This window comes from Pseudonaja textilis, chromosome 1 (genome assembly GCF_049901715.1).
Source record: "Pseudonaja textilis isolate UNSWEBS1 chromosome 1, rPseTex1.2, whole genome shotgun sequence".
Lineage (NCBI taxonomy): Eukaryota > Metazoa > Chordata > Lepidosauria > Squamata > Elapidae > Pseudonaja > Pseudonaja textilis.
Window position 1 is genome coordinate 27,308,101 of NC_141990.1, and position 25,975 is coordinate 27,334,075.

At 38.1% G+C, this 25,975-nt stretch overlaps 1 protein-coding gene across 4 annotated transcripts in view; it reads right to left on the bottom strand.

Annotated features, from left to right (window-relative positions):
- Nucleotides 1–25,975, bottom strand: part of KIF13B (kinesin family member 13B) — a 142,528-nt gene that overhangs the window by 49,077 nt on the left and 67,476 nt on the right. For all 4 annotated transcript variants that reach the window (XM_026715918.2, XM_087929880.1, XM_087929888.1 and 1 more), the window contains 11 exons: nucleotides 23,663–23,773; nucleotides 21,122–21,256; nucleotides 17,356–17,486; nucleotides 16,439–16,525; nucleotides 13,774–13,964; nucleotides 9,879–10,089; nucleotides 8,846–9,008; nucleotides 6,844–6,990; nucleotides 4,200–4,349; nucleotides 2,216–2,344; nucleotides 223–393 (listed from right to left, as the gene is read on the bottom strand). In XM_026715918.2, the coding sequence (XP_026571703.1) occupies nucleotides 223–393; nucleotides 2,216–2,344; nucleotides 4,200–4,349; nucleotides 6,844–6,990; nucleotides 8,846–9,008; nucleotides 9,879–10,089; nucleotides 13,774–13,964; nucleotides 16,439–16,525; nucleotides 17,356–17,486; nucleotides 21,122–21,256; nucleotides 23,663–23,773 (1,626 nt within the window). The remainder of the gene's footprint in view (nucleotides 1–222; nucleotides 394–2,215; nucleotides 2,345–4,199; nucleotides 4,350–6,843; nucleotides 6,991–8,845; nucleotides 9,009–9,878; nucleotides 10,090–13,773; nucleotides 13,965–16,438; nucleotides 16,526–17,355; nucleotides 17,487–21,121; nucleotides 21,257–23,662; nucleotides 23,774–25,975) is intronic.

The window sequence follows — 25,975 nt, forward strand, 5'->3', positions numbered from 1 at the left end:
ACATACATATAAACATTACAGCAGGGGTCCCCAAACTTGTCAACAATCCTGGGAGTTGAAGTCCACAAGTCTTAAAGTTGCCAAGTTTGGAGACCTCTGCATTATAGCATAGCATCATACCAGAATTAGACTAGAAAGAAAAAATTTTGCCCACCCATCCTGGCAAGCACTTTAATCATGAAATTAAAGTGGTAACTCTGAGATAGCAACAAAAACAATTACATTGCAATGGTCAAAGACAACCATGCACTGTGGCTCCTTGCTGACGGGAGACAAAAAAGGATCCATTTCAGGGGCAACCACCACAGGTTCCAGCTGGTCCCAGAAAGAATACTTGCAGAACACAAAATTGGAGAGATGCTGAGGCAAACCAGTAGCTTGAAGAATTTTAATCTGGGGGATTAAAAGAGGCACATAAAACACATACAGAGGTCACTACAATAAATAATGAATAGGGTGCATTCACAATAAAAGTTCAATATATCTTTATAGAAATGGCTTGTTCATATTATTATGAAAAAGCAAAAAGTTGTGATTTGATGTTAATGCTTTATATTTTACTGCAACAGAGAGAGTTGGAAGTCAATGCCTCTTTTTCTTTCTTTTTTCTTATCTTTCCTCACTTTTTTCCTTTCCCCCACTGCTTTTCTATTTACTTTTTTGGTATTTTATAATACTTTATAATTCAATAAAGATCTTGACAACAAAATAACAGTTCAACACAAAATGTAGCATAGTTAGTTTGTTCAAGGCTAATGTCTACCTTATAAAATCAGAAGCTTCCATAATAGACAGTATTTAACTAAAATCTGTCTTAAATTATGCCTTGAAATAAACATCTCCACCAGAGGTCAGCATAGGAACAGGCCTGCTATCTCAAAGGGTGTTTCACTATAAAACAGAAACTAAACCAGAAGACTAGATTTGAAGATACGACTTTGCTCCAATACAAATTGTATTGCTCCAATGCAACTGACATATTTGTCTTTGTGACCATTGAAAAAAAAACAGTAAAAGTTATGCACCTTAAGCTACCAAACTCTTGGTTTAAACAAAACTTCCACAATAAAATGAGTACATGAGTACATTCAAATGGGGGTAGTTAGGCACACACAATAGTGATCAACCTTGACAGATTACTTTGGCTCACAGCTCTAGTTATACATAAAAATAACTAAGGCCACATTTCCTCCAGTTGCTGCCCTTCCAACATATTGTACAACATGCATCAATTCTAGCCAGCACACCCAGCAGTCACAACAGCCTTTTTTTAAGTCAGAGTGGACTCCAGTCAACTATAGTTTTCTTGGCAAGGTTTCAGAAATGGCTTCCTAGGACTGAGTGGGGGATTGGTCCAAAATCACACAGCTGACTTCACAGCTGGACTAGAACTCAGGGCCTTAATTCGGTTTGTTGCCTAATGCCTTAACCATTACACCAAACCGGCTCTCCACAATAACTATAATTAAAATTATAATCCAAAGAGCACACAGTTCAGGACAAGCAGGCTTTTCTTCGTCCAACTGTTTTGTTTTGGAAAAGCAAAATTAGGAATGGAATGGGAATGGGAATGGGATAGGATAGGATAGAGGATAGGATAGGATAGAATCACTGAGTTGCAAGGGACCTTGGAGGTCTTCTAGTCCAACCCCCTGCTCAGGCAGTAAACCTTATACCATTTCAGAACAGATACAGATTAACAGAGTTGGAAGGGACCTTGTAGGTCATCTAGTCAAACCCCCCGCCCAAGTAGATCCTACACCATTTCTGACAGATGGCAGTCCAGTCTCTTCTTGAAAGCTTCCAGTGATGAAGCTCCCACAACTTCCGAGGGCAACTTCTGTTCCATTGGTAGATTGTTCTCACTGTCAGAAAGTTTCTCCTTATTTACAGGTTGAATCTCTCCTTGTCCAGTTTCCATCCATTATTCCTTGTCTGGCCTTCGGGTGCTTTAGAAGATAGTTTGGCAGCCCCTCCTCTCTGTGGCAGCCCCTCAAATATCGAAACACTGCTATCATGCCTCCCCTGGTCCTTCTCTTCACTAGACTCGCCATGCCCAGTTCCTGCAACCGTTCTTCATATGTTTTAGCCTCCAGTCCCCTAATCATCCTGCTTGTTCTTCTCTGTACTTTTTCTAGAGTCTCAACATCTTTTTTATAGTGTGGTGACCAAAACTGGATGCAGTACTCCAGGTGTGGTCTTTCAGAGAACTCACCATGCACACTAACTTGTGTTCCTGGAGATCATTCTCAAAGCAGCCCTCCAAACTGTCATCGCCTCCTGCAATTCTCTCCCCGATGTCTCCGCTCACACGTACCACTTCAACATGCAGGCGACCTGCTATCTGATAAGGCACAAATCCCACAGAGAAGGAGGGGTAAGGTTCTTGGAAGCAATAAAACTACATTATTGGAAATAAAATATTCATTAGCAAAACTCCCATGAAACCCCACTGCCCCAAACAGCAGTACAGATTTTTCAGAGGGATTCAAAAGTTTTCCACTGTTCTGCCTCGGGAAATACTGGCCTTCAATTTTCATTTTTCTCTTGGGCTTTTTAAGATCTATAATTTAATGTCTGTAATCTACTTTAAATTCTGGGGCTGCAAGCTCTTTTTAGCCCTGATAAATTTTGTTGCTATGTATTTATCTGAGCTGTTGCCCTGCACTGGATTTGAAATGATTTATTGGGATGCCTATTGCAGTATTATGTTTTGAAGTGATTGTTTCATGCAAGGGGAAAATCACTCTATCATGCATTTATCTTATCCAAGAAATTAAAAGTAAAAAAATGGTTATGCCGTTCTGCATGTAGCTTCTTATGCCCTGAGCTGGGAGATGTGGCACCAACAAAGTAATGCAAATATTCATGTTGTATATATTCCAAGAACAGACAATTATCAAGGGATTAATCCTCTCTGAAAGTCCAGTGGAGAAGCAAATGTTAATAAACTGGGAAGAGTAATCTCTTCTTTCTTGTATTTCAACTTGAAGGATCATAGAGCTCAGTGATAATATCAGAGATGTCGAGAGAGATTGTCCTTCAAGGGAGGTTTGCCCAAAAGGAGTATTAAGCTTAGGAGAAGTTTGTTTTAAAAGCATTTCTAACTGCCTCACTCAACAGAGCAATAACAATACAATTAAAGCAAACCTCCCTTAATACAGTAACATTCATATTAAAAATCATCATGGGTCCCTCACTCATTCTGGCCAAAGGCACAATGGAATAACAGAATAACAGGGTTGGAAGGGACCTTGGAGGTCTTCTAGTCCAACCCCCTGCTCAGAGAGGAAACCCTATACCATTTCAGACAAATGGTTGTCCAATCTCTCCTTTAAAACTTCCAGTGTTGCAGCATTCATAACTTCTAGAGGCAAGTTGTTCCACTGGTTATTAATTGGTCTAACTGTCAGGACATTTCTCCTTAGTTCTACGTTGGGCCTCTCTTTGATAAGTTTCCATCCATTACTTCTTGTCCTGCCCTTAGGTGCTTTGGAGGGTTGACTCCCTCTTCTTTGTCAAGAGTGGGATCTGCAGGTACTTTGGGGAAAGGGGGAGGGGATAGAGTTCCAAAAAAAAACCAGAAGGATTGTTGCCTAGTCTGTATCCAGTACCAAAAAAGAGTGGGAGACTCTCAGCAGGTTCTTTAATGACAATTTTGCAATCTTTCTCTCTCCACATAAAAATAAACTAAACCAAAGAAAAAATATCACAAAAATGAAAGCTTCTCAGTATAAACCTAAACAATGAGATTAATGTGCTGAATTCTATATGTGAAGTAGTTTTGGAGATGATTATTCCTTCATCTCCATTTCTACCTGCTGTAGGAATGGTATGGCTCAGAAACAGGTTTATCAGTTTAATGAGAACTAGTTCTGGTTTTCTTGTACACTGGTCAAACATGGGTCCTATAGGAAATCTGTGTAGAGAATAAGGGCTTATCCCAAATTCAAAAATCAGCTTTGTCATGCCTGCTTCTACAGTTCACATGATTATCAAATCAATTCCTTCCAAGACAAACTCAGGGTCAAGAAAATTAGGAAGAACTAAGGATCAATTAAATGCAACTGCCTATATTCCAGGCATCTATGTCAAAAGACAGAGAATCAATAGTAATTGTGCACAGAGCTGTGATTCTTAAATAACTGAGTAATTATGTGACTAGATAATGATTAAGAATTGACTATGCAGAAAGATACCTCTCCTTTCTGATTGATGATGGGCACAGCGTATTGCAGCTTCACGTCATAAAAGAGACACTCAAGGAAGACATTGGCAACTCCAATGAGGCTGTGGTTCTTTTGCTCATCATAAAAAGGATCTGCTCGCCGAAAATAAGACCTCATAACCTTGAGTTGAATAGAAGGGAAAAAAGAATGAACAACCAACGTCTATGATGATTAGATCCTCTTATGACAGAAGTTCAATTTGGCAAGGGGAATCATATTCTCCCTTGTAACAGACATCTTAAGAGAAAGACCCGTTCTCTTTCTTAGCAGTTCATTTTCAGTCAGCTTAACATGGGTGTCTCTAATATGGTTTAATCCAGCCTTCCACAATGTTAAGCCTTCCAGAGTAAAGACCATGCTAGAGGGGAATTCTGGAAGGACAGCATGTTGAAAAGGCTGATTTAATCACCTGTGAGCATTGCACAGGAAGACATACCAAAAGTAGCTGCCTACATTGCATGTGATTTGTTTTTGTCTTAGCCCAATCACAACCCAGATTCTAATCACAACCCAGATTCTATTTACAACCCAGAAGTAGTTCGCTGTAGCTATTTTAGGAAAGAAGGTTATGAATCCATTCAGAGAGGACTGTAGGTATGTATAAGAATAGACCAAAATACTTTTTTTGACCAAGTGTGATTAGACACATAAGGAACTTGTCTCCGGTGCAAAAGCTCTCAGTATACATGCAAAGCAACGGAGCAATCATCATCTTCATCATAACACCAGTAAATGGGGCTAGTAAGGAAGATAAGAAGGATAGTAATACTACAGCCATACAACACGGATAAATAGACAATAGATAGTACTGTGAAACTTGGGAGTTCAGCAGAGTGAGGGCATGAGGATAATACTGTCCCTGTGTCCTAGTTGTTTTGGCAGGCAATGCCTGGTAGCAGCGTCCCGAGGGGAGGAGTTGAAACAGTTTATTTCCAGGATGTAAGGGGTCCGTATTTTCTCAGCGCTCTTTCTGACCTGTGCAAAATACAGGTGCCTTGCTTGAGTGAAGGGGAAAAAATTCTACCTGAGAGCTTGAAAAGTTACCAGACCAGGAAAAAAAAATATTCACTGCACCTCCTTTCACTTTGCTCAGTAGACCATGGAGAAAAGAAGGAAAACAGAGGAAGAAAAGAAGGGTTCTGGGTTATTTCCTTTAAGGCTTGTTTTATTGTGTTACTGTATTGTTATAACTGAAATATATTTAAAGACAAGAGTTCATGGGAGCACCGCAGAATTACCTAGTTAAAAGAAAAGAGTTCAAACTTCTAATGGCCCTATTTAAAAGCCACAGATAAACATTATTTTGGTTCAGTCTATGTAATTATTTTTGGAACTTCAAAGATACAGCAATTAATTATGAAAAACCATACAGACTCTCATAAAATAAAAATCACGGTATGATTTAGGATCATGATCCACTTTGTACAATAAAAGCCACAGATAAATATTTCCTTTGCAAACTGAACATGTCACATGAAAGATAAGTAAAAATGCTGTGGTGAACCTGATCCTTCTCCTCTCAACATCATGTTCATTTTCTCACTGGTTGGGTTGACCGTGTTTAATGCATGTATGAGATGGCTGGGCAGGTAAGTGGATGGCCACTCTTAAAGGACAGAGTGATGTTCAAGCCTATAGGAACCTTTGACATTTTCTCACCTTCAAAGAAGCCTAGTGCCAAGGTGCAGCATCATTCTCAGGGTATAACTGGGATTTAAACATTGTGCCCAACAACACAGGAGAACAAAAAATAATCTAGGCTTTCTCAGTTTTCAAGTCTTCTTCTTCCCAGCAATACAAAAGCTAAAGGATCTTTTTATTTGTTCTCTTAGTATCAGCATGAGCCACGGTGGCGCAGTAGTTAAGAATGTAGTATTGCAGACTACTTCGGCTGCCTGCCGGCTGCCTGCAATTTAGCAGTTCAAATCTCACCAGGCTCAAGGTAGACTCAGCCTTCCATCTTTCTGAGGTGGGTAAAATGAGGACCCAGATTATTGGGGCAAGAGGCTGACCCAGATTGTTAAGGGCAATATGCTTAGAGAGGGCTGTAAGGCACTGTAAAGTGGTATATAAGTCTGCTATTGCTATCCCGCCCAACTTTGGGGCAAAAAAAAAAATATTTTAAGGATTTTCAGCCCATACTTAATTTAAAAATAATAGCAGGAAAAGAAGAATTTTCTCCAAGGATCACATACATGGATACATGTTCCTTTATCTCCGGGTCTCATCATGTACCTTCTATGAGTGCTGAGTTTAATTTAATGTTATCCAAGGCTGTTGGGATCCAGTTTGGTGTAGTGATTAGGGAATCAGGCTAGAAACTGGGAGATTGTGAATTCTAGTCCCACCTCAGGGACAAAGCTGGGTGACTTGGGGCCAGACAAACCCTCTCTCTCAGTCCTAGGAAACAGACAATGGCAAACCACTTCTGAAATCTTGCCAAGAAAACTTGTCCAGGCAGTCTCCAAGAGCCAAAACTGACTCAAATTTCCAAGGCTGTTAGCTATGTTAGTTGAGGAAAATATGAGCAATACAACACATATAGAGAAAACTAAGCTGATCAATCATGTTTTACCAATTTAGAAAAGGTTTGTCCCCAAATCTCTTCACATACCAGGTTGTCTTCTTCGCAGTCTTTCCATTCTTGATAGAGGTCTCGCATATCTACCAACCGGTTCTCCAGTTTCTCCAGGGACCAGATTTGTTTGCCTTTCCCTTTTCGTCTCACCTGAATGGCTGGCTCACTAAGTATTGCACCCCGCTACAAAACACCCAGAAGGAAGAAGAAATGCAAGGAGGGGGGGAGAGATGGAGGAAGGAAAGGAAGGAAAGGAAGGAAGGAAGGAAGGGAGGGCAGAGGGAGGGAAGAAAAGAGGGAAGGAAAGAAAGATAGAGGGAAGGAAGGAAGGAGGGAGGGAAGGAAGGAAGGAAGGAAGGAAGGAAGGAAGGAAGGAAGGAAGGAAGGAAGGAAGGAAAGAAAGAAAGAAAGAAAGAAAGAAAGAAAGAAAGAAAGAAAGAAAGAAAGAAAGAAAGAAAGAAAGAACAATCAATGCAAATAATGAAAAATCATTTTGTTACCTGCCTATCTTGAGAACTTGAGTAAACTCAAGATTGGCAAGATTTTTCTTGGCTTGATTATTGTATTATCCTCTGACACCTTCCAGAGAAGATAGAAAAAATATTTACTTCTGCACAAATTTGTGTGCGTAATAAGAGGTGAAATAGTCAAATATAGCCTTTTGTTTTGGAAATTTTTATATTGGAGCTCATCACAGAATGATTGCCTCACAATTAACTTCATTAACTGACAAGTCTGCCAAATTTTATATTAAATGTTTGTTGATTAACCACATTCCAAGTATGTTATTAAAGTGGGCATGTTTTGTCAGTGGCCTTAAGGTAGAGATTATACTGCAATGAAAGTTATATTAAATTTTTGCACTTGGCAGAGTTTGTGTAATATGATCCATTTTTCCTTGTAACCAAGATTCAGCATCTTATTTGGATTTATTCCTATTCTATTGACCACAATAAATATTCAGTTCAAAATCAAGACAAATTTACCTGAGGGTATATTCTCTCCCCTCACACACAGTGTTTTTTAAAAACAAATCTCAAGAAGAGTTGTTGAGATGGGAGAAAATAAAATAATAAAATAAAATAAAAATTGAACAAATAGAATATAACAAAAAGATCACTGCTAAATTTACATTTCAAAAGGCATTTTTCAATCTTTTAAGAAAATTAACATAACAGATTGAACATAAAACATTTAAATTGGACTGATGCTTGGATCAGCAATTCATTATTATAAGATTTGTGTGGTTTTTTTTTTTATAACTGATAGGAGCATCAAATAGGCAAATGATCCCATGCACTGTGAAATTAAACATTCTCTCCATTTGAGATAATATCCTGCAATTTCTTTCAACATTTTCTCCTCTCTAGTTGAATTTCAGTAGGGTCTGTTTTGAGGACGTAGAACTTGATATATTTCCCACATTCTTTTCTTGAAATCTGAGCTTCCCCTCCCTTTTTTAAACAGTGGTGAGTCTGCAGCCTTTTTACTTATATCAGTAAAAAGGAATGTCATGCAGGTTACATAGTCACATAGCAATTCACAGAACTTGCCCAACCAGGTCAGTTAAAATCCTAGCAGTTGGTTTGCAAAAGTTCTTCAACTTTGGTTCAAGGTTTTGGTACTTTAGTGGTTTCTTGGTTAATTTATCATTCAGTATAATAGGTGAACCCAGAAAAGGATTTTAATAAGTCATGACATTAACTAGTTCCATTAACCTGGCCTGTGAGTAGTAAAATCACACATCAATAGCCACTGCAAGCAGATACATGCATGTTTTTAATGGCAATAACTAAACAAATAATTTAATTGCTCAGGTTTTGCTAGTTTAAACTGGCTGTGAACTACCCTTTGCCCTGCTCTAGCAAGTGCCTACTCCCATTTTATACACATTGCATTAGATCAACAGAAACAAAATGTCTATATTCTGCTTACTATAAATATCACCTTTGGAACCCTAGGATGAAATATTTGTCTGGATGGCCATATCTTGGGAGAAAAGATATTGTATGTGTCTGAATAGACTTAAGTGCCTTACCTTTTTGTTTGCATTAAGGCTTGAGGCTGGGATTTGGAGGGTAACCTTGTATTCAGTCCTTTTGTCCATCTCTTCTACAATGAAGTTGGCTTCTCTAACATACAGGTTGGCCTTCATAATCTGCTCTCTCAGTTTCCTTAGACTGTGGTTGAGCATCTCTTCTCTATTGCAATACAAGGGAAAGAGAGAAAGGAGGATGGACTTTAAAAGAAAATATTTAGAAACACACTGCAATAATCACATTGATAAGGATGTTTTACTCTGGGGCAAATCAGTTAATTATTTTTGCACCAATGAAAAGAAGGACTAGAGATAACACAATAGCAGTGTTCCAGTATCTAAGGGGTTGCAGAAAGAAGGGATCAAACTATTCTCCAAAGCATTTGAGGGCAGGACAAGAAGCATTGGATGGAAACTAATCAAGGACAGAAGCAACCTAGAATTAAGGATACATTTTCTGACCATTAGAACATGTGAACTCCTGGCCAGTAAGTTTGGAAGTCTTCCCTTCCAGTTATAGCAACACAGTTTAGATGATATGGCTTGACTCTGCAAATTTTTCTCATCATAATGACGGTCATCCTGCATTGCTTGATAGCGATTTATATAATATTTGTATATTTATATAAATATTCACAAGACACGATCATTGCCATCTCTGCATGACTTTCCCATTATTGGACAGCACTCTTGGGTGTCACTTAGGAGTCTCCATTTGATGTGTAGGAATTCACTTCCATCAACCTCATAGCCCTTTTCTGCAATAAATGAAATACACACAATATCCCATCCTTAGGCCCAAATCCTTTGTTCGTAGAAGTCTGTGCCAATAGCCCAAGTGCCTCCATTCAGTGACCACATGCAATTCAGTAGCACGCAACAACTTCCTTTTTGCTAATAAAAAGGTTATTTTATTCACTGAGGTATAAAATGTATCTATAGTCTTAATCCAAACATATGCCAAGATGAGTATTCTCCAAAGAAGAGAACAGGGAAAAATACCAGACCTCCAAAGTTCATTCCCTTCACCCACCTCTCTTCCGCCCACTGGCGTAAACGTTGCTGTGCATTGGGAGAATGGAAGGAAAACCTGTCCATGGTGCGGAAATGCTGCTTCTCTGGAGACAGGCGTCTCCGGAGCTGTTCTAGTTCATGCTCGTACATGAGTCGCTGCCGCTCCAGTGCTGACCGTTTCTCCTCTTCGTGCTGTTGCTCTAGACTTTGTAAAATGGACTGCATTGGATCTAAGCAGAGAGGAAGAAAGATGTCACAAGGTAAAAGCCTAGAACAGGGGACTCCAAGCTTGGCAACTTTAAGACTTATGGACTTCAACTCCCAGAATTCCCCCAGCCAGTCAAGCCCACAAGTCTTAAAGCTGCCAAGCTTGGACACACACCCCCGGCCTTGAACAAATGGCTCTACAATAAATTTAAGTGTGGAGCCACACAATCTGTGTATCTTACACAGGCAGGTTGGTTTTTAAAGGAGTTGTATACTCAGAGAAATACAAATCAATCTTTGCCTCAATTTCCCAGAGATTACTCAGATAAACAGTTACCTAAATCAGTTTGCACTAAAGCTAATATCACAGAAACCCAAATCTTGGTGTTAGGATTTTTCTTAATCTGGTCCAGCTAACAAACCCGAAGACTGCATTTGGTTTTCCCCACAAAAATCATTACATTATACAAAATTAAACTCCTATTCCTTAACATCTAACCTTAATTCCAATTCTGCATTTGTTTCTATTTCCCTATTAATTCTACAGCCTTACTTTCAAGTTGACGACTATTTCTATCTTATTTAATCGCTAAAGTTCTATTTTTATCTCTAAATTCCATGCCTATCTTCCCATTTTCATGTTTCTAGCATCATGTTTTCCTAAATTAACTATTTCTTAGCTCTTTAAGTGTTTTCTTTACCTTCAGGTCTTCATCTCCTATCCCAGTACCTAGTGCATTTATATGTGAAAACTCTTTGCATTACTCTATAGCAGAGATGACATCAGCCTTTGAAAGTTTAAGACACATGGACTTCAACTCCCAGAATTCCCCAGCCAGCCTAAAGTCTACAGGTCTTAAACTTGCCTAGGTTGGACGCCCTGCTCTATAGTCTTTGCTCTCCCCTCCCCCACCCCAGCACTCACAGTCCTCTGTTTCTGGAGCTGGTTTGTGGAGCTCTGCACCTGGGTCCCTGCGGGCAATGGGCCTGCTTTGCTTTTCAGATTCTGGCTGGTCTGTTTTCCTCTGCATTTCTCAGTTCTGCTTCTTGGTCTTGCAGTTTCAAGAATTGCAGTTTTCTTTCACTCCCTGAAAACTGCTGCCTTTGCGCTGAAGTTTCTCTTTCCTGCTTCTTTGCTGTCTTTTTGGCTTGACCTTCTTTGATTTTTTTTTTTTTGACTCACACATGCTGGCTTTCTCTTTTGTTTTATGGGATAAACTTTCCAATTAAGGAGTGGGTGGGGCTGCTGTTTTAACCCTCTTTCCCAGGCAGCACCAAAACTCTTGATTTCATGAGGGAAAAGAAGCGCCTGCTTCACTCTGGGTGGTAAATTTACTCTTCCACACTTGGTCAAATCACAATTAGACTACCGCAATGCAAACTGTATAAAGTTGACCTTTAAGAGTTTCCAGAAGTTTCCTTTGGCACAAAATGAAGCTGCTAGCTGTTAACTCTTGGCATAATGTGAAGGCCATTTTATGTCCATTTAAATGGTTTGCACTCAGTTCTGGTTATTTTTCATGCATGATTCAAATTGTTGCTTTTTATCTTTAATGCTCTAAACAGTTTACTTTGGCTACTCAAGGGCTCTCCTTTTTCAGCATGAATCTTTTCTGGGAGAAAGATTAGTAGGAGAGGCCTTTTAAAAATGGTTCCAATTTCAAAAGTCAGCTTTTTAGATTATGGAATGGAATACGTAGCTTGTGCTCTCTTAATTTAGGAAAATAATCAACAGGTTTTTTTCAAATAACCTTTTGAGCCGATTATTATTATTTTGGCTGCCTTGTCTCAGTGGGCAGCATCTCTTAATTGAACTTACCTAAGCAGATTGGAATATGATTACTACTTGGATAGGAAACAACCGAAAAGCCCAGGATTGTAGCAGAATTGAGGAGTCAACAAAAGCTTGAAAGGAGGTCATAGCAAAACCATTTCTATCTTGTTTCCAAGGAAACAACATGATTATTACCTATGTATCACTCTTAATTTTCTGGACAAATGGAAAAAGAATTCAGGTAGGCTAAGTGAATCAGTACCTAAATATGAATTTATTAAACTATAATATAGGATGATGGGCCAAATTACTAAAAAAACATCTTTGTTTAATACTATACTTGCCCCTTACCAACAGCAGTTACATGCAGTTTAGTTCATTAGAGATGGGGACAATTGAGGCCAGTGTAGAAACAGGTAGAAAAGATTATATTTAATTAAATACTGTATATTCCTCTCTTGTATGATGGAGCTTTCAAATGGAGTTCAATATTTGATTCTTGTCTAACAACTTGGGCTTGATGGTGCATTGTTCTTTTTAGGCATGAACAAACCATCCCCACCAAAATCTTGCTAAATATTTCAACCCATGGATACTAAGCTTATATGCAGACTGAGTTGCAACTTCTAGACTATGGAATTGGTTATACTAGGAGGATCAATGGGAATCAGTATAAAAAACTATTAAGACTGCATGTTATCATTCTTTCTTCAGACAATCTTTTGGGATATTTTCAAATGAAACCAATTGTAAGCTAGTATTTGTGAAATTATATTTTTAAGTTCTTCTTCAACTGTATTACAATGATAGTCTTCCTTGATAATATAAATAATGTTTTATATTATACATTTGTAGGGTTTCAAGTCTTGTAAAACAAATCAAAACTAAACTCATATATAGCCTCTTACTATTTTATACATCCATGATATAATCCTTAGAAACTGTATCCTTCAATCACAAATGACACACATTGTGTAATTTTTGTGTCACATGCACAATGATATCATAAGGCATGTGGCATGGTTGTGGTTTCTACAGAATGCTTTGGCCACCATTGTTTATCTTCCATGATAACTTGCTATCACAAATGTTCACTGCATATAGCAATAGCAATAGCACTTACATTTATATACTACTTTGAAGTGCTTTACAGTACTCCCTAAACGGTTACAGAGTCAGCAATTATCCCCAATAATCCGGGTCCTCATTTTACTGACTTTGGAAAGATAGAAGGCTGAATCAATCTTCAGCCATTCAGGATCAAACTCCTGGCAGTGGGTAGAGTTAGCCTATATATTAGCAGAGTGATGGCGTTCAGGAAAAAACTCCTTGTGTCTAGTTGTTCTGGTGTGCAGTGTTTATATATATATATATATATATATATATATTATATATATATAAAAACACTGCACACCAGAACAACTAGACACAAGGAGTTTTTTCCTGAACGCCATCACTCTGCTAAACAAATAATTCCCTCAACACTGTCCAACTATTTACAAAGTCTGCACTACTATTATTATTAATCTCCTCATCACTCCTTATCACCCATCCCCTCCCCTTGTGACTATATGACTGTAACTTTGTCGCTTGTATCCTTACGATTTATATTGACTGTTTCCTAGTATGATTTGATCGCTTATTGTACCCTATGACTAGTATTAAGTGTTGTACCTTATGATTCTTGACTCTTGACGAATGTATCTTTTCTTTTATGTACACTGAGAGTATTTGCACCAAGACAAATTCCTTGTGTGTCCAATCACACTTGGCCAATAAAGAATTCTATTCTATTCTTTCTGTTCTATTCTATTCTATATTAAAATTATTGTTCAAGATACAATGTACCTCACAGTCATAACATAACCTTGAATTGCAAGCACGTGCAAAATGGCATACCATAAAGTGGAAACAAAACATCCACATTCCTTACCATTTCCTCCAAGAGCTTTCATGGTTACTTCCATCTGGGCATATTCATAGTTGAAGCTGATTTCACTGGATACCTCGCTGGAACTGTCTCCATCTAAATCCAGCTGCTCAGAGCTGTTGCTTCCTTTCATTGAACTATCTTTGTCTTCATCCTCTGCTTCTACTTTCTTTTTCTTTTTGGGCAAATTCAGCCTTAAACAGAAAAAGAAAAATGCTAAGAAGCACCGCCTTTGAAAACTGGTTTCATTTGATTTTGAAAAACAGATGCAGAGATGCCTTGTCAATGAGAGAAGATAATAGTATCCACTACATTAAGAACATAAAATTAAGGCTGCTATTAATGAGCCACAGAGATCCTTTCATCAATTATTGGGCAAAATTAGAAGCCACATTCTAACACACCTGGAGGATATCTGTCAGTGAACATGGACCTGGCTAAATTCCTTGCGTAGGTTCTGCTCAGCTTTTGTCATAGCTTATGTATATTTCAAAAAAGGTTGCTGTAACAAAACTCATGTCTGCATTGATTTGTGGGAAAGGGGATATCAATATATTTTGCTCAGATATTAAGTTACGTCTTCTAGATAATTATTTATTTTGGTTAGAGGTCTTTGAAGGAAAACTTTCTTCTGCATTTGGGCCTTCTGCTGTACTCTATTTTAATTAACTGTAACAAGTGACGTTTGGAATTTCCAAATTAAAAAAATATCTTGGGCAATTACTAACAGTTTGAAATATTCTAAGGATTATATTGGACCGTTGTAATATGTTCTACAAGAAGCTACTCTTGAAGACCACCCAGAAACTGTAGGTGATCCAGATGTGATACAGGTAGTGTTGGGCATTCCTTGGTATGTCATGTGACATCACTGTTCTGTGAATTGAACTAGTTTGCCAGTATACCTTCAGATGCAATTTGAAGTACTGTTTTTCACCCATAAGCTTTTCAGGGCATTGGGCCAGTTTACTGAAGGACAGCTTAGACCCCATGGTTTCTTTCTGTTTAGTAAGCTTGTCTACAAGTTGGTATACTTCGGATCAATAGTCAAATTGGGACCCCAAAAGTTTGCTCTTCATCGAAGTTTAAAGTTTGTGGAACCTTGTTCATTACATTTTCAGTTTGAAGGACCATGTTTGTCCAACACATGGGAATGCTTTTTATTTTTATTTTATTTTTAATATAAGCTATTCAGAAGCAATTGAGAGTTGGGTACCCTCCAAATATCATTAAGACATTTTATATACAGAAAATGAATATAATTTCACTTCAACATCCAAAATGGAATAAAATCACACTGAAGAAAATCATTATTATTTTCGGGCTTTTATCTGTAACCACAGAGATGGAAATAATCCAAGAGATATAGATATGCCATACCAATAATATTTTAAGTTCAGTTTAAACAAGGACTCAATCTAAATAAGATACACACATACGTACACATATATCTCCCCCTAACCTAGTTCCCTTGTAATTTTAGGCTAGGCAAATGACAGACTTTTTTTATTGCCTTAAAACATTAAGATGATACTAAGGTGGTCAGCCACAAATGATATAAGACTGAGCCCTCTTTTGCCTTACTTCCCCTCCTGCACAGCTTCCATATACTACTAAAAGTCTCCTTTTGTCTGTTTGTGATCTTCAACTGGGCAAACAGTGCATCATAGGACAACATTTGTTTGAATTAACATACCTCAAATGGTCTAAGAATGAGTCCAAAATCTGGAGACCCATTTGTTCCATGGGATTGAAACTTGACAAAGTTAGGGCCAATTTGGTGTTGTTGCATGGCCGCATAAGTCAACCACAGTCATGAGATAATCATTTCCAATATTCCCTGCCAGTTTCCCACAAGGAAAAGCAATTTAGAATCCAGCAGGAAGTTGGATGTCCCAGGCTGGCAGGGATTGCTGCCAGGTGGGGGAGAGACGGAGAGAGCTGTGAGGATGCAAGGGAGGCTCAGTGTAGGCGAGGGACAGTGCATAGGATGTACAAGACGTGTCGTGTGGATTTGGGAAGTGTGAGAGAGGGAGTACTCAAGAGGTGCATGAGAGGCCTGGGAAGGGTGTATAGGGATTTGCAAGAGGCAAACGGGTCAGGGAAATGTATGAGAGGTGCTTTGTGGGTGAGGAAGGTTGTGCAGCTCGGCAGGTATGCAGGATTGTGAAGAGTATACAAGGGTGCAACAGCAAGAGTCAGGGAGGGTATGCAGGGGTATGGGAGTGGAAGTTAAGGAAATATCTCTGAAACAATAACCCAAAGAGTCCTGGGTTGTATAGCAACAATATAACATTTTTAAAAAATTGTTCAGCCACCATACAAGAGTTAACATTTTGCTGTAAAATTATGACCATAACATCAAAGAAACAAAGACCCAATGAAACTGGGTATACAATTCCTGACATTCCCAGCTAGCATAGCCACTGATCTTACTAGTTGGAGGGATTTTGGGACTTGTAATTCCAAAATATCTGACAGTTGCATAGTTGAAGAAGGCTAAACTATCTTGACTTTGAGCAGAGGACAAGACCTGCAAATGCATACGGCAGGGTCGAGCCTCTGCAGCCAGCTTTTCAATTATTAAATGGTTTCAAAGGCAATCCAAATTCCTGTGTCTCAAAGCTGTACCAATTTCAGAAGACAATGAAAGGAATCAGCAGCTTACCGGAAAAAGTGATTGTTTCCCCACAAAATTCTATCACCGTGGTGTAGCTGTGTGGGACCTACAACAGCTGTGCCATTCACAAATGTCCTGTGTTGAAGGGAAAAAAAAGTAAATATAGTCATTCCCACATCAAGGATTTGGCCTGTCCTTAATGCCACATGGCAGTGATTAAGAAAAACATAATGTGAAGAACTTGTGTTGATTCCCCTCCTTTGAGCCACAGCAACAAAGCAGAGACATTGCATGGTAAAATAAATTGATACCAATCCAACACATCTGAACACTCCCTTTTCCCATTTACAAGGGAGATATATCAGTGCTCCTACAGCTGGAGAAGGAAAGTCTTTGGCTGGAATCTTCTTCCTGCTTGAAAGAGGTAGTCGGTTTTTTTTTTCCAGTTCTCTTTGTCACAACTGTCCCATCTGCTGTTTAAAAACTTTCCCAAACAAGCCTCTTTTGCACCCACCAGATACATGCCACCAGGAACAGAGCATGAAAATTTAGGAGAGGGAACAACAACTGGTTTGAGCAATTTCCTGTGCCACTTTGCTTTCCATAGCCGAAAACCACAACTCAGTCTCAGACATGTTGCTTGTTTCAGGGCTTCTGGTCAATGCAGCAGGGGGCAGGGATGTTCACTGAGTTCTCCCTCTCCCTTTACTGAATACATAAACATTCTGAGCCAAGGAAGCCCACGGTTTTGGCACTATTATTTATTCCAAATATGTGCATGCATTTACTCTACTGGAAAAATATTAGAATGAGGGGAAAAAAGCAAGCAATAAGAGACAATATGGGTCCTTTCATTTAGCTACAAAGATCCCAAAATCCAACTGTGGAACTTCTTCCATGCTTCATTTAATCCTGAATAAGAGCAAAATTCTTGCCTCTATAGACAGAACATAGTACTCAATTACCTAGTATTCTTCTGAGGTGTCAACATGACTTGTCCATCCCCAATAATATCTATTATACAATGTTCAGGAAGAATCCCCAATCCACAGAGCTGTATGTCTTGAGAATTATCAGATCCAACGAGTGTGTGCTCCTGCAAAAGATTCAAGATCAGGCCCACTGAAATCCAACAGAAATTCATATTACTTACCACACATGAAACTGACCATTCTCAATTCATCTAGTCCAGCTTTCTCAAAGTGCTCTAGCAAACCATAATTGTCAAATGATGGCTGGCTTCCCATCACAATAAAGTAAAACTATTGCGGCACGACTTAGCATCAAGTGTGCACTCAGTCATTACCTTCCCTTACACTCACTGTATAAAATCATAACGCAAAAAAAATGAACTCTGAGGAGGAAGTAGAGAGAAAGAGCAAGCTCAGCTTCCAGTCCTTAAGAGTTACAGATATTATCCAACCAGTTGAAATGAAAATAATTCAGGATTGTACTTTGTTTGCATTTGCTATAATGTGTCCACTTCTTTTCTTTAACAACAGCAAAAAAGGGGAAAATATTGACTGCAGGAAATAAATGGGAGAAACAATGAAAGGATAAGACAAAAGGAAAGATAAATTAAATTTCTTATTGAACTAACTTTGCTTTCTTCTCCCCAGTATTATTTTTAAATTGGAGCACAATTCTGATGAAGAATAATATATCCTGCTAGTCAATCATCTGAAAAGATGCTGGCTGTACTGTAGTGTAAATTAAACTGTCCTTGACATTAAGTCTGCTAATGTTACTCATCTTCACCTGTCTTTCTAGCACAGTAGTCTACATGCAACCTGCTGAATGTCGAAAGGAAAAAGAAGCATGTTTCATTTGTTTCTTAAAATTCTATGGTCTTTTTTTCAATTCCTCAAAGTAGCTTTGCATTAAAACAAATAAAAAACCATAGTAAAAACTCAATTACATTTACTAACATTCATTATAAATCCTCAGAATAAGAAAGCTATTGCCAAATAAGCCTGGAAACCTGGATAACTAGAATTGCTAAGTTACAGTTTACAGCAGAGGTTTCCAATGTTAGTTAGCAACTTTAGGATCTGTAGAATTCAATTCCCAGAATTCCCTAGCCAACCATGATGGCTGGGGAATTCTGGGAGTTGCAAGTCCAAAAGTTGCCAAAGTTGGACTCTCCTGGTTTATAGCATCCCTTACCTCTGGGCTTCATCAACAACTCCCTTTCTACTTCTGAATTAGAGAATCTGTCTGAAGGTAAATCAGTTGCAAATACTTTCTTCAGATCAGAAAGTGCTGCTTGATTGCCTAAATGCTTAATGGCAAAATATCAGGTGGATCTCATTTTGTTTTATGGCTGCACTGAGGCATCATTCTGAGTAATCAAAGCATCCTTTTTGGATGCTACCTGCCTCATTTCTGAATGCAGGGAACACAACAATGGTCCCATTGAAGACCATAATAGAAAGACTGAATTGTAGGAGGGAAAATCAGAGTGGGGGCAGGGAACCTGAGGCCTTCCAGATGCAGACTCCCTGTTGAATGTTTTAACAATGCTTGCTGGAGCTATTTGGAATGATAACTTTTTATGGATTTGGGCTTCATTTTTATTTCTTTGTGGTTTGGCATTTGGAGTAGATTCCTCCCACAGACAATCTGGCATGTGGATCATTATCAACTTGAACTACATATCTGAACTGAAAGAAAGAGGGAGAGTGCATACTATTTAAGGATGAGTCTATCAGAGGCTATGAACCACAATAACCATGCTAAAAAGGCAAAAGGAATGGGTGCTGCAAAGCTAGTCTCTCAAATATCTCTCAGGAAATGTAAGAACGAAAAGTTCAATTAAAATATATATAAAGTAGGAAGGTGCTGAGTTCTATGCTGAATTAAATAATGCACAGAATTATTTCTCTAAATCTATTTAAATCTATTTTTATTTGGCTTATTCAGACAGTAAGATCTCAACTATTTTTTTTTTAAAAAAGCAAAGGTTTAACAAAATGTGAATTGTAGCAGATAAAGATGTAATGGTATGTGAGAATGACCTTGAGGATGTGAAAAGATATAGCAGTTGCTTAAGGGTCACAGAAGAAATGTCGAAAGGGCCCACCCTAACTGATCAAGCTAGCTGTTTGTACTTTCAGACTTGTGAAATTATGTTAATATAGCCATACAATATAGTTGAATTAGCTGTTGGAGAAAGAGACTTAGGAACTCTCTAATTGATCGTGCTGTAAAAAGAGACTATGGGAAATCTGTGCTTTCAGACTTCCAAAATTATGTTAATATAGCCTTCCAATAAAGGAGAATTAGCTCAGCAAGTCATGTTTCCTGTCTGCTTTATCCAGGACAGCCTTCATATTGTAGTGCACCTGGGGTAATATCCTATTATAAATTTGTTCAGCACTGTTAATATTTTAATAAAGAAGTTATCATTTTAGATTCCTAAAGAAGGAGTCTAAATTTACTACAAAACGAGTTGAAATGATTGTGCTAATTTCCTCCCTCTTCTTTCCTTCTCTTTCTGAATTTTAAGGTATCAGTATTAGGATGCTAAGATGAAATCTTAACATTTTGCAAATAGCCAAGGTCACCCCCTGCCTGTATTTTGTTGCCAAGACATTCTTTGAGGGCCTTCACGCTGAGTAGCAAAGAAACAGATATGGCATCAGGAACTAGTTGGGAGGAGGGAGTGCCAGCTGACAAAGCTATACACCTACACTGCCTTGAAATTCTCTGAAGCTATTCAAAGTCAGCTCTTGTGTTGCTTCAAGGGAACAGTGATGACTAAAGATTTCCCCAACCCACATCCTTACATTCTTCAGGCTGCTAGACCACTATAAATAGGATTACTGGTTCTCCTTAAAGAGGCAGCATTTAAAATAATGTCACAGGTATGAATAAGTTTATAAGTAACTTTGATGTATCTGAACAATATTATAAGAAAAAGAGCCACTCATTGCACAACATTGCAAACCTTTCTGGGTCTGCAGTAAATATACTGTATTATTGGCTTGTTATTATTGCTTCATGAAGTTGCATTCCCTGCCTAATGCTTCTGCTTTTGCATTATGACTTGGCATCCTATATGCAGTAATGCAAGCCATGATTGTGCAAATCTAGTTCCCTCATAACCATGGCTTGCAATTGGCTAAAAAGCAAAAACTGGGAAATCTCTTCCAATTCCATAGTAGCCAAGCTTGGACTTTTCCAACCTCAAGGGGAGCAATAATGATGATTTATTGTACAAAGTTCCTGAGAAATATTGTATTGTATAGTGCTAAGTATCAGAGTATTTATATTTCTCCTAGCAGATTATATTCACAGTTGATGATGGCATTGAAAATATATTTATGGGGGAATCTGATTTGCAATTGCACATATCAAATCATGATTGATACAAATTGTCTGCTTTTCATAACAAAAAAGAATAACCTATATCCTAGTGTCTGCTGAAAACAATTCACAATTCACAATAAAATCTTGGGTTTGAGTACATTGACATTGAATAAACAGCTTTGTATGCTGAAGAGCCCAGCCTGACAGAAATGAAATATCACAAAATCTGCTTTTGCCTAACCAATCTGTCTTGATCCATTAAAAAAAAAAATCAAATCCAGAGTGGATTTTGAAATATTTTCTATATGACTCTTTTCAAAAGCCAATGGATTATAGAGGAGAATTCAGAAACAAGATCTTTGGAGCTTCTTACATTTAAGCAATTTTAAAACAACCCCGTACATCTTTCTAGTATCTCACCTTTAAATAGTAGACCAAAAGTTCATTGAGTGCAGGGTCAGCATTCAAATTCACCAGAAAACACTTGTTATCACCCACTTTGATCCCAGATGACTGAAGAGAGATGCCGAGGCTTTCCAGTTGTTTCTGCCGTTCCTATTTGAGAGGAGCAGAATTACCATTAGAAAAAACAACTAGAATCATATATTCTCACACAATGTGTGGTTATTCTTCTCCCTGGATATAACAGAGAAAAAAAACAAAAGGAGAGGCACAGTCAATGATTGACCACTGTAGCCTATCCACCTCTTTGAGCAGCTACATCCATGGCTGCTCTCCTAGTCTCTAAATTTTATTTTAATTAACAAGCTGCAACCCTCAGCCCATGTTTGGCCCCAACCCCTTTTCACAAATCCAGAATCCCAGAAATTACACTACCAAACCGCTGAAAAAGAAAGGAATGAGTACCAACATTTAGGCTTAACATTAAATAATTAAGACAACATCTGCATATAAAAAAGAAATGATTCTGAAATCACCGACTTGTCTAATTCAATATGATGTTATTGTCCTGCAACTACAGTCTTTGGCTGTGCTCATATAGCCCACCCATCTTTGGGGAAAAAGGATTGCTGATATGATTTGGAATTTAGCCATATGAAACTTCCCAGGAAAATCTGGGACAAAAGTAGCCACTGTAAAAAAAAAAAAGGAAATATGTACAGTATATGATACAGAGAAGGGGAGGAGAAAATAGGTTCAAGCTTCTTGTAGAATTTAGTCTCAAGGGCTATTAATTGAGAAACCAGGGCCTTGAGTGCTGGGGTAGGATTCAGTTTTTTAAACAACCGGTTCTGTGGGTGTGGCTTAGTTGGTGGGCATGGCTTGCAGGTCATGTGACTGGGTGGGCGTGGCCAACTCAACATCACTCACATCAAGGGGCGCTTCTCCTCGCCTGGCCTCTCATTATAGTAGGGATGCTGCAACAGTCGTAAGGGTGAAAAATTGTCATAAGTCACTTTTTTCAGTGCCATTGTAACTTTGAACTGTCACCAGTTTTAGACCAAAACTCAAAAAGGGCATGTAAATTCACATTCGAATGTCAATCTTTCCAGCTAGGCAAGAAGCTTTGCTGAATGTCATTCATCTTGGTTCCTTGTCATTAAAAGCTTCTTTCTGGCAGCTCTGCTTCATTATTCAATTATTTATTCAAAGTGCTAACTCCAACAGGGGAGTATTTCCTCCCAACAGCAGTGTAAAAAGCTTAAAACAACCCTTCCCCTTTAAGAAAGTACCAGTAAAGAAAAAAAACCTCCTTTGGAGACAGTAAGTCTAGGCATACTGCCAAGAATGCAAGAAGGGTAGAAAAAAAACAAAAGGAGATTTCTTCCGGGTTCTCCGAACTGCTTAGAAAGTTAACAAACGGTTCTAGCGAAAAGGAGAACCTGTAGAATCCCACCCTTGCTTGGGTGTACAAGCTAAAAAAGTACGCATGAAGATTAAGCTCCAAACTATTTGTTCTCATCTAGTTTAATCCAACATGAAATCTTATTTAGAAAAATGGTTCCCAGCATGTGATAATAGTGTGTGGCTTTACACACACATAATGTCAAGAGTTTGTGGAATTGTGGTGCAACAGACAAATGATAAATGGCCCAATTTTCAGGCAAGTACTCAATTTCACAAATGTTTGGCTTTCTCAACAAATCTGTACAACACCAACATTTCCTAAGATCTTATAAAGTACTATTCATTCCTTTGGTACTTTAATTTTTTTCATTTGATTGCTGGATCTCATGGAGGCCCTCTAAGGGAGTACTTAAAGTAGGATTGACAATGGCACCCTTAAATGCTTGTTCCACACCTACCCCAGAATCATTTCCGCATGATCAGAAAAATAAAATTAGCTTAAAGCACAACCTCTTTTTTTTCTCCACATCACCACAGCAATCTACTAAGTCCCTCAACCTTCAGAAAAATAAGTGCTAACCTTTCCTTTAAACTATCAATAAATCCATCACTGCTTTTGAAAGTGTTATGACAACAATAAACATTCCTGAGGGTACGAATTAAAAGATGGAGGAAGGAGACAATCGAGCAAGGAATAATATTAAAGGAAGATATGGCTGAAGATCTGACCTCCCTTTTGCTGCTTTTAGTATCCTGAATAGGTTGAAGGTTGGAGTGGCTAAACATAAAACCAGTATGTTCCAAAGGAGGCTCTTAGAGAATAACACCACATCGTCTGAATATAGAGAGACACAGAACCCAGCCCATCTGCAATCTACAACCAGAAATATGTACCAACAATTATTTATTTGGCCAACAACCAAGCCGTGAAGGTGGCTTCATTTTGGCAGTCCAAAGTTTGATCTAGACAGGAGATCACTGTTTGTGCAACAATAATCTCTCTTTGAATTGACCATCCTAGGAATTAAGAAATAAGTCATTCATGGGATCATAAATTATGTAGAAGTATCATGAGCTTTCACAAACGGTTTGTTTAAATGGTGACAGTAATCATCATTGTGTGCCAGCAAAACTCAATACAAAAATGCAGACCTGTGCAATTTCCTCTGTCTTCCTGAGCTTCTCTTCCCAGGTTACTGTCATCTCCTGAATAAGTTTTTCAGACTCTTCCAAACGATCTTTTAATTCTGGAGATTTCATAGCCTAAAAGATTAAGGGAGGGGGAATGGAGGTGAGAAAGAAAAAAGCAAATTATGGAATTCTCCTTAGAAGGGCCATCAAATTAAGGTTTCATGCATTCTTCATGATCTTATCATTGCAATCTATGTGACTGAAAAGTAGCTACCATGAATAATACATGCAGGAAACCTATGTCCTTATTGAGTGTAATATTGGGAGATGATGCCTGCATACCGGTGGAAAAATCTGACCTTCCAACTCAGCATTTTACTACAATGCTGATAAGAGGAAATCCTAGTGTAACAATTGTGTATTATTATTAAATTTATTACAGTTATGGAGCAGTATTTTGTGCAATTATTGTAAGAGATTATGTGACTTAAATTAAAAGCATAGATATTTTCTAAAACCAATTAAAATAAATGAAATGTTTCAATTATAATGATGTAAATGCAGGTTATAAAATACTAAGGATTTTAAGTATTAAATATTAAACAGCTAAAAAGGTAAGTTTCGGGCATCTAGAAGCACAGGTATGTGCATATATATATAAATCCTGCATGTATAAGCAAGCATGTATATGCAAGTATAGATGTATATAAATTTTGTTAGGATTGGTGACTGGTCAAATATAACCGAAAACTAAAAAGTATAAAACATGAAAAAGGGGAAAAGTATATTAGTAGAATCCTAAATGTGTGAAGTTTTGACAACTGAAATAAATTCTGCAATGTTGGACATGTTAGGGTTACAAAAAAAAGGACTAATGAAACAGAATTATAAACATAGAGTAAAAATGACTACAGAAAGGACATCTAAGAAATATGTTGGTTGGAATTTCAAGTTCCTCCAAATTTTGGGGGAAGATCTGATTTGTAAAATGAGTATTATAATATCCTTGCTCCAAAACTGCAGAGGACAATATATTAAAGTGGGCTAAGAGATTGAATAGATAATTCACTGGCAGGAAAGCTTTCTGATTTAAATGTTACCAAATTTGCCTTGCTCTACAAGGAGAGCTTTATCAAGCAACCCCTGCCAGACTGCAACTCCATTTCTTCGTAATGCCATGGTCAGAAGGGCTGTACGTGAGAAGTCACATTGGTGTAAATCATCCTAAATTCTTCCTTTCCATAAAGAGGAAAATTTACTGAGAAGGATCACAGCAGCCTAGGAATTACTAGAAAAGTGAAGTTTTAAGTCAAAAATAAACCCAGCATACACAACTATAAACCTGTTTATTCTTACTAGGTCAACTCGAGTTTTAGATTACTATTTCTATTGTAGTATATGTGAAACCACAGCATATCTAACTCTTTTCTCTTGACCTACCACAGCTCTGTGGAGTTTGAAAGTAACCTATTCCTCCACCATCAGGAATTCTTGCTTCGTTCTGCATCTAATCCATTAGAAGAAATTCTAGCTTCACCGTGCTTCCCAGTTCCTTCATTTCACAGGAGTGTTGTCCTCTCTATTTGATTGCATGTGTTTGTTCGTTTTTTTAGGAACTAGTGAATGAAAACTATGGCATGATGGAAGCAAATGCTATCTTCTTCAACCTGAGAAAGTTTAGATACGTTGAGTTTCTGCAACTTATATTCAGGTTGACTAATGATTCTGGGGGTCCAGCTTCTGCAAAGTCCTCTGCAATAGGTTAAAAACAAAGGTCCCCCAGAGCACCCTCCTCTTTGTTGTGCTGGACACAATTATATCTGCAGTTCTCTTGGCAATATTTTGAGAACTTGCCCTAGAATAATTCAGGAATCTTCAAGCTCCTCTCAGGCTAACAATCCTTCACTAGTGTAACACTGTCTTTCAAGTTTGTTCTTTAAGCACCTCCAATAGCCAAATCAACTAGATCCATCTTAGATTACCAGCCATTACTTTCCTCCATCAGAGTTCTCTTTTCCAGAGATCTGTTTTTCAGTACTCAGACTCCCCATCTTTTACCAACTGAGCAACCCATATTTTCTTTTTCCTATAAGAAAATCTTCCTATGGAAGACTAAGCTAACTCTGCTTTCAACTTTTGCTTCTTAGCTCCCTAGAATAAAATGCCTTGGTTGTCTTCATGATGGATTCAGAGATCTTACACAAAAATAAAATTTGCCTGAGCCTGTTTCATAATGCCAGGCATTTGTTTATGGGAAGTCTATCTGCAAAGCTTATGTGCTTCAATATGGCTTCTGAATTTGGGAGATACTATTTAATATTTATGGAATGTATG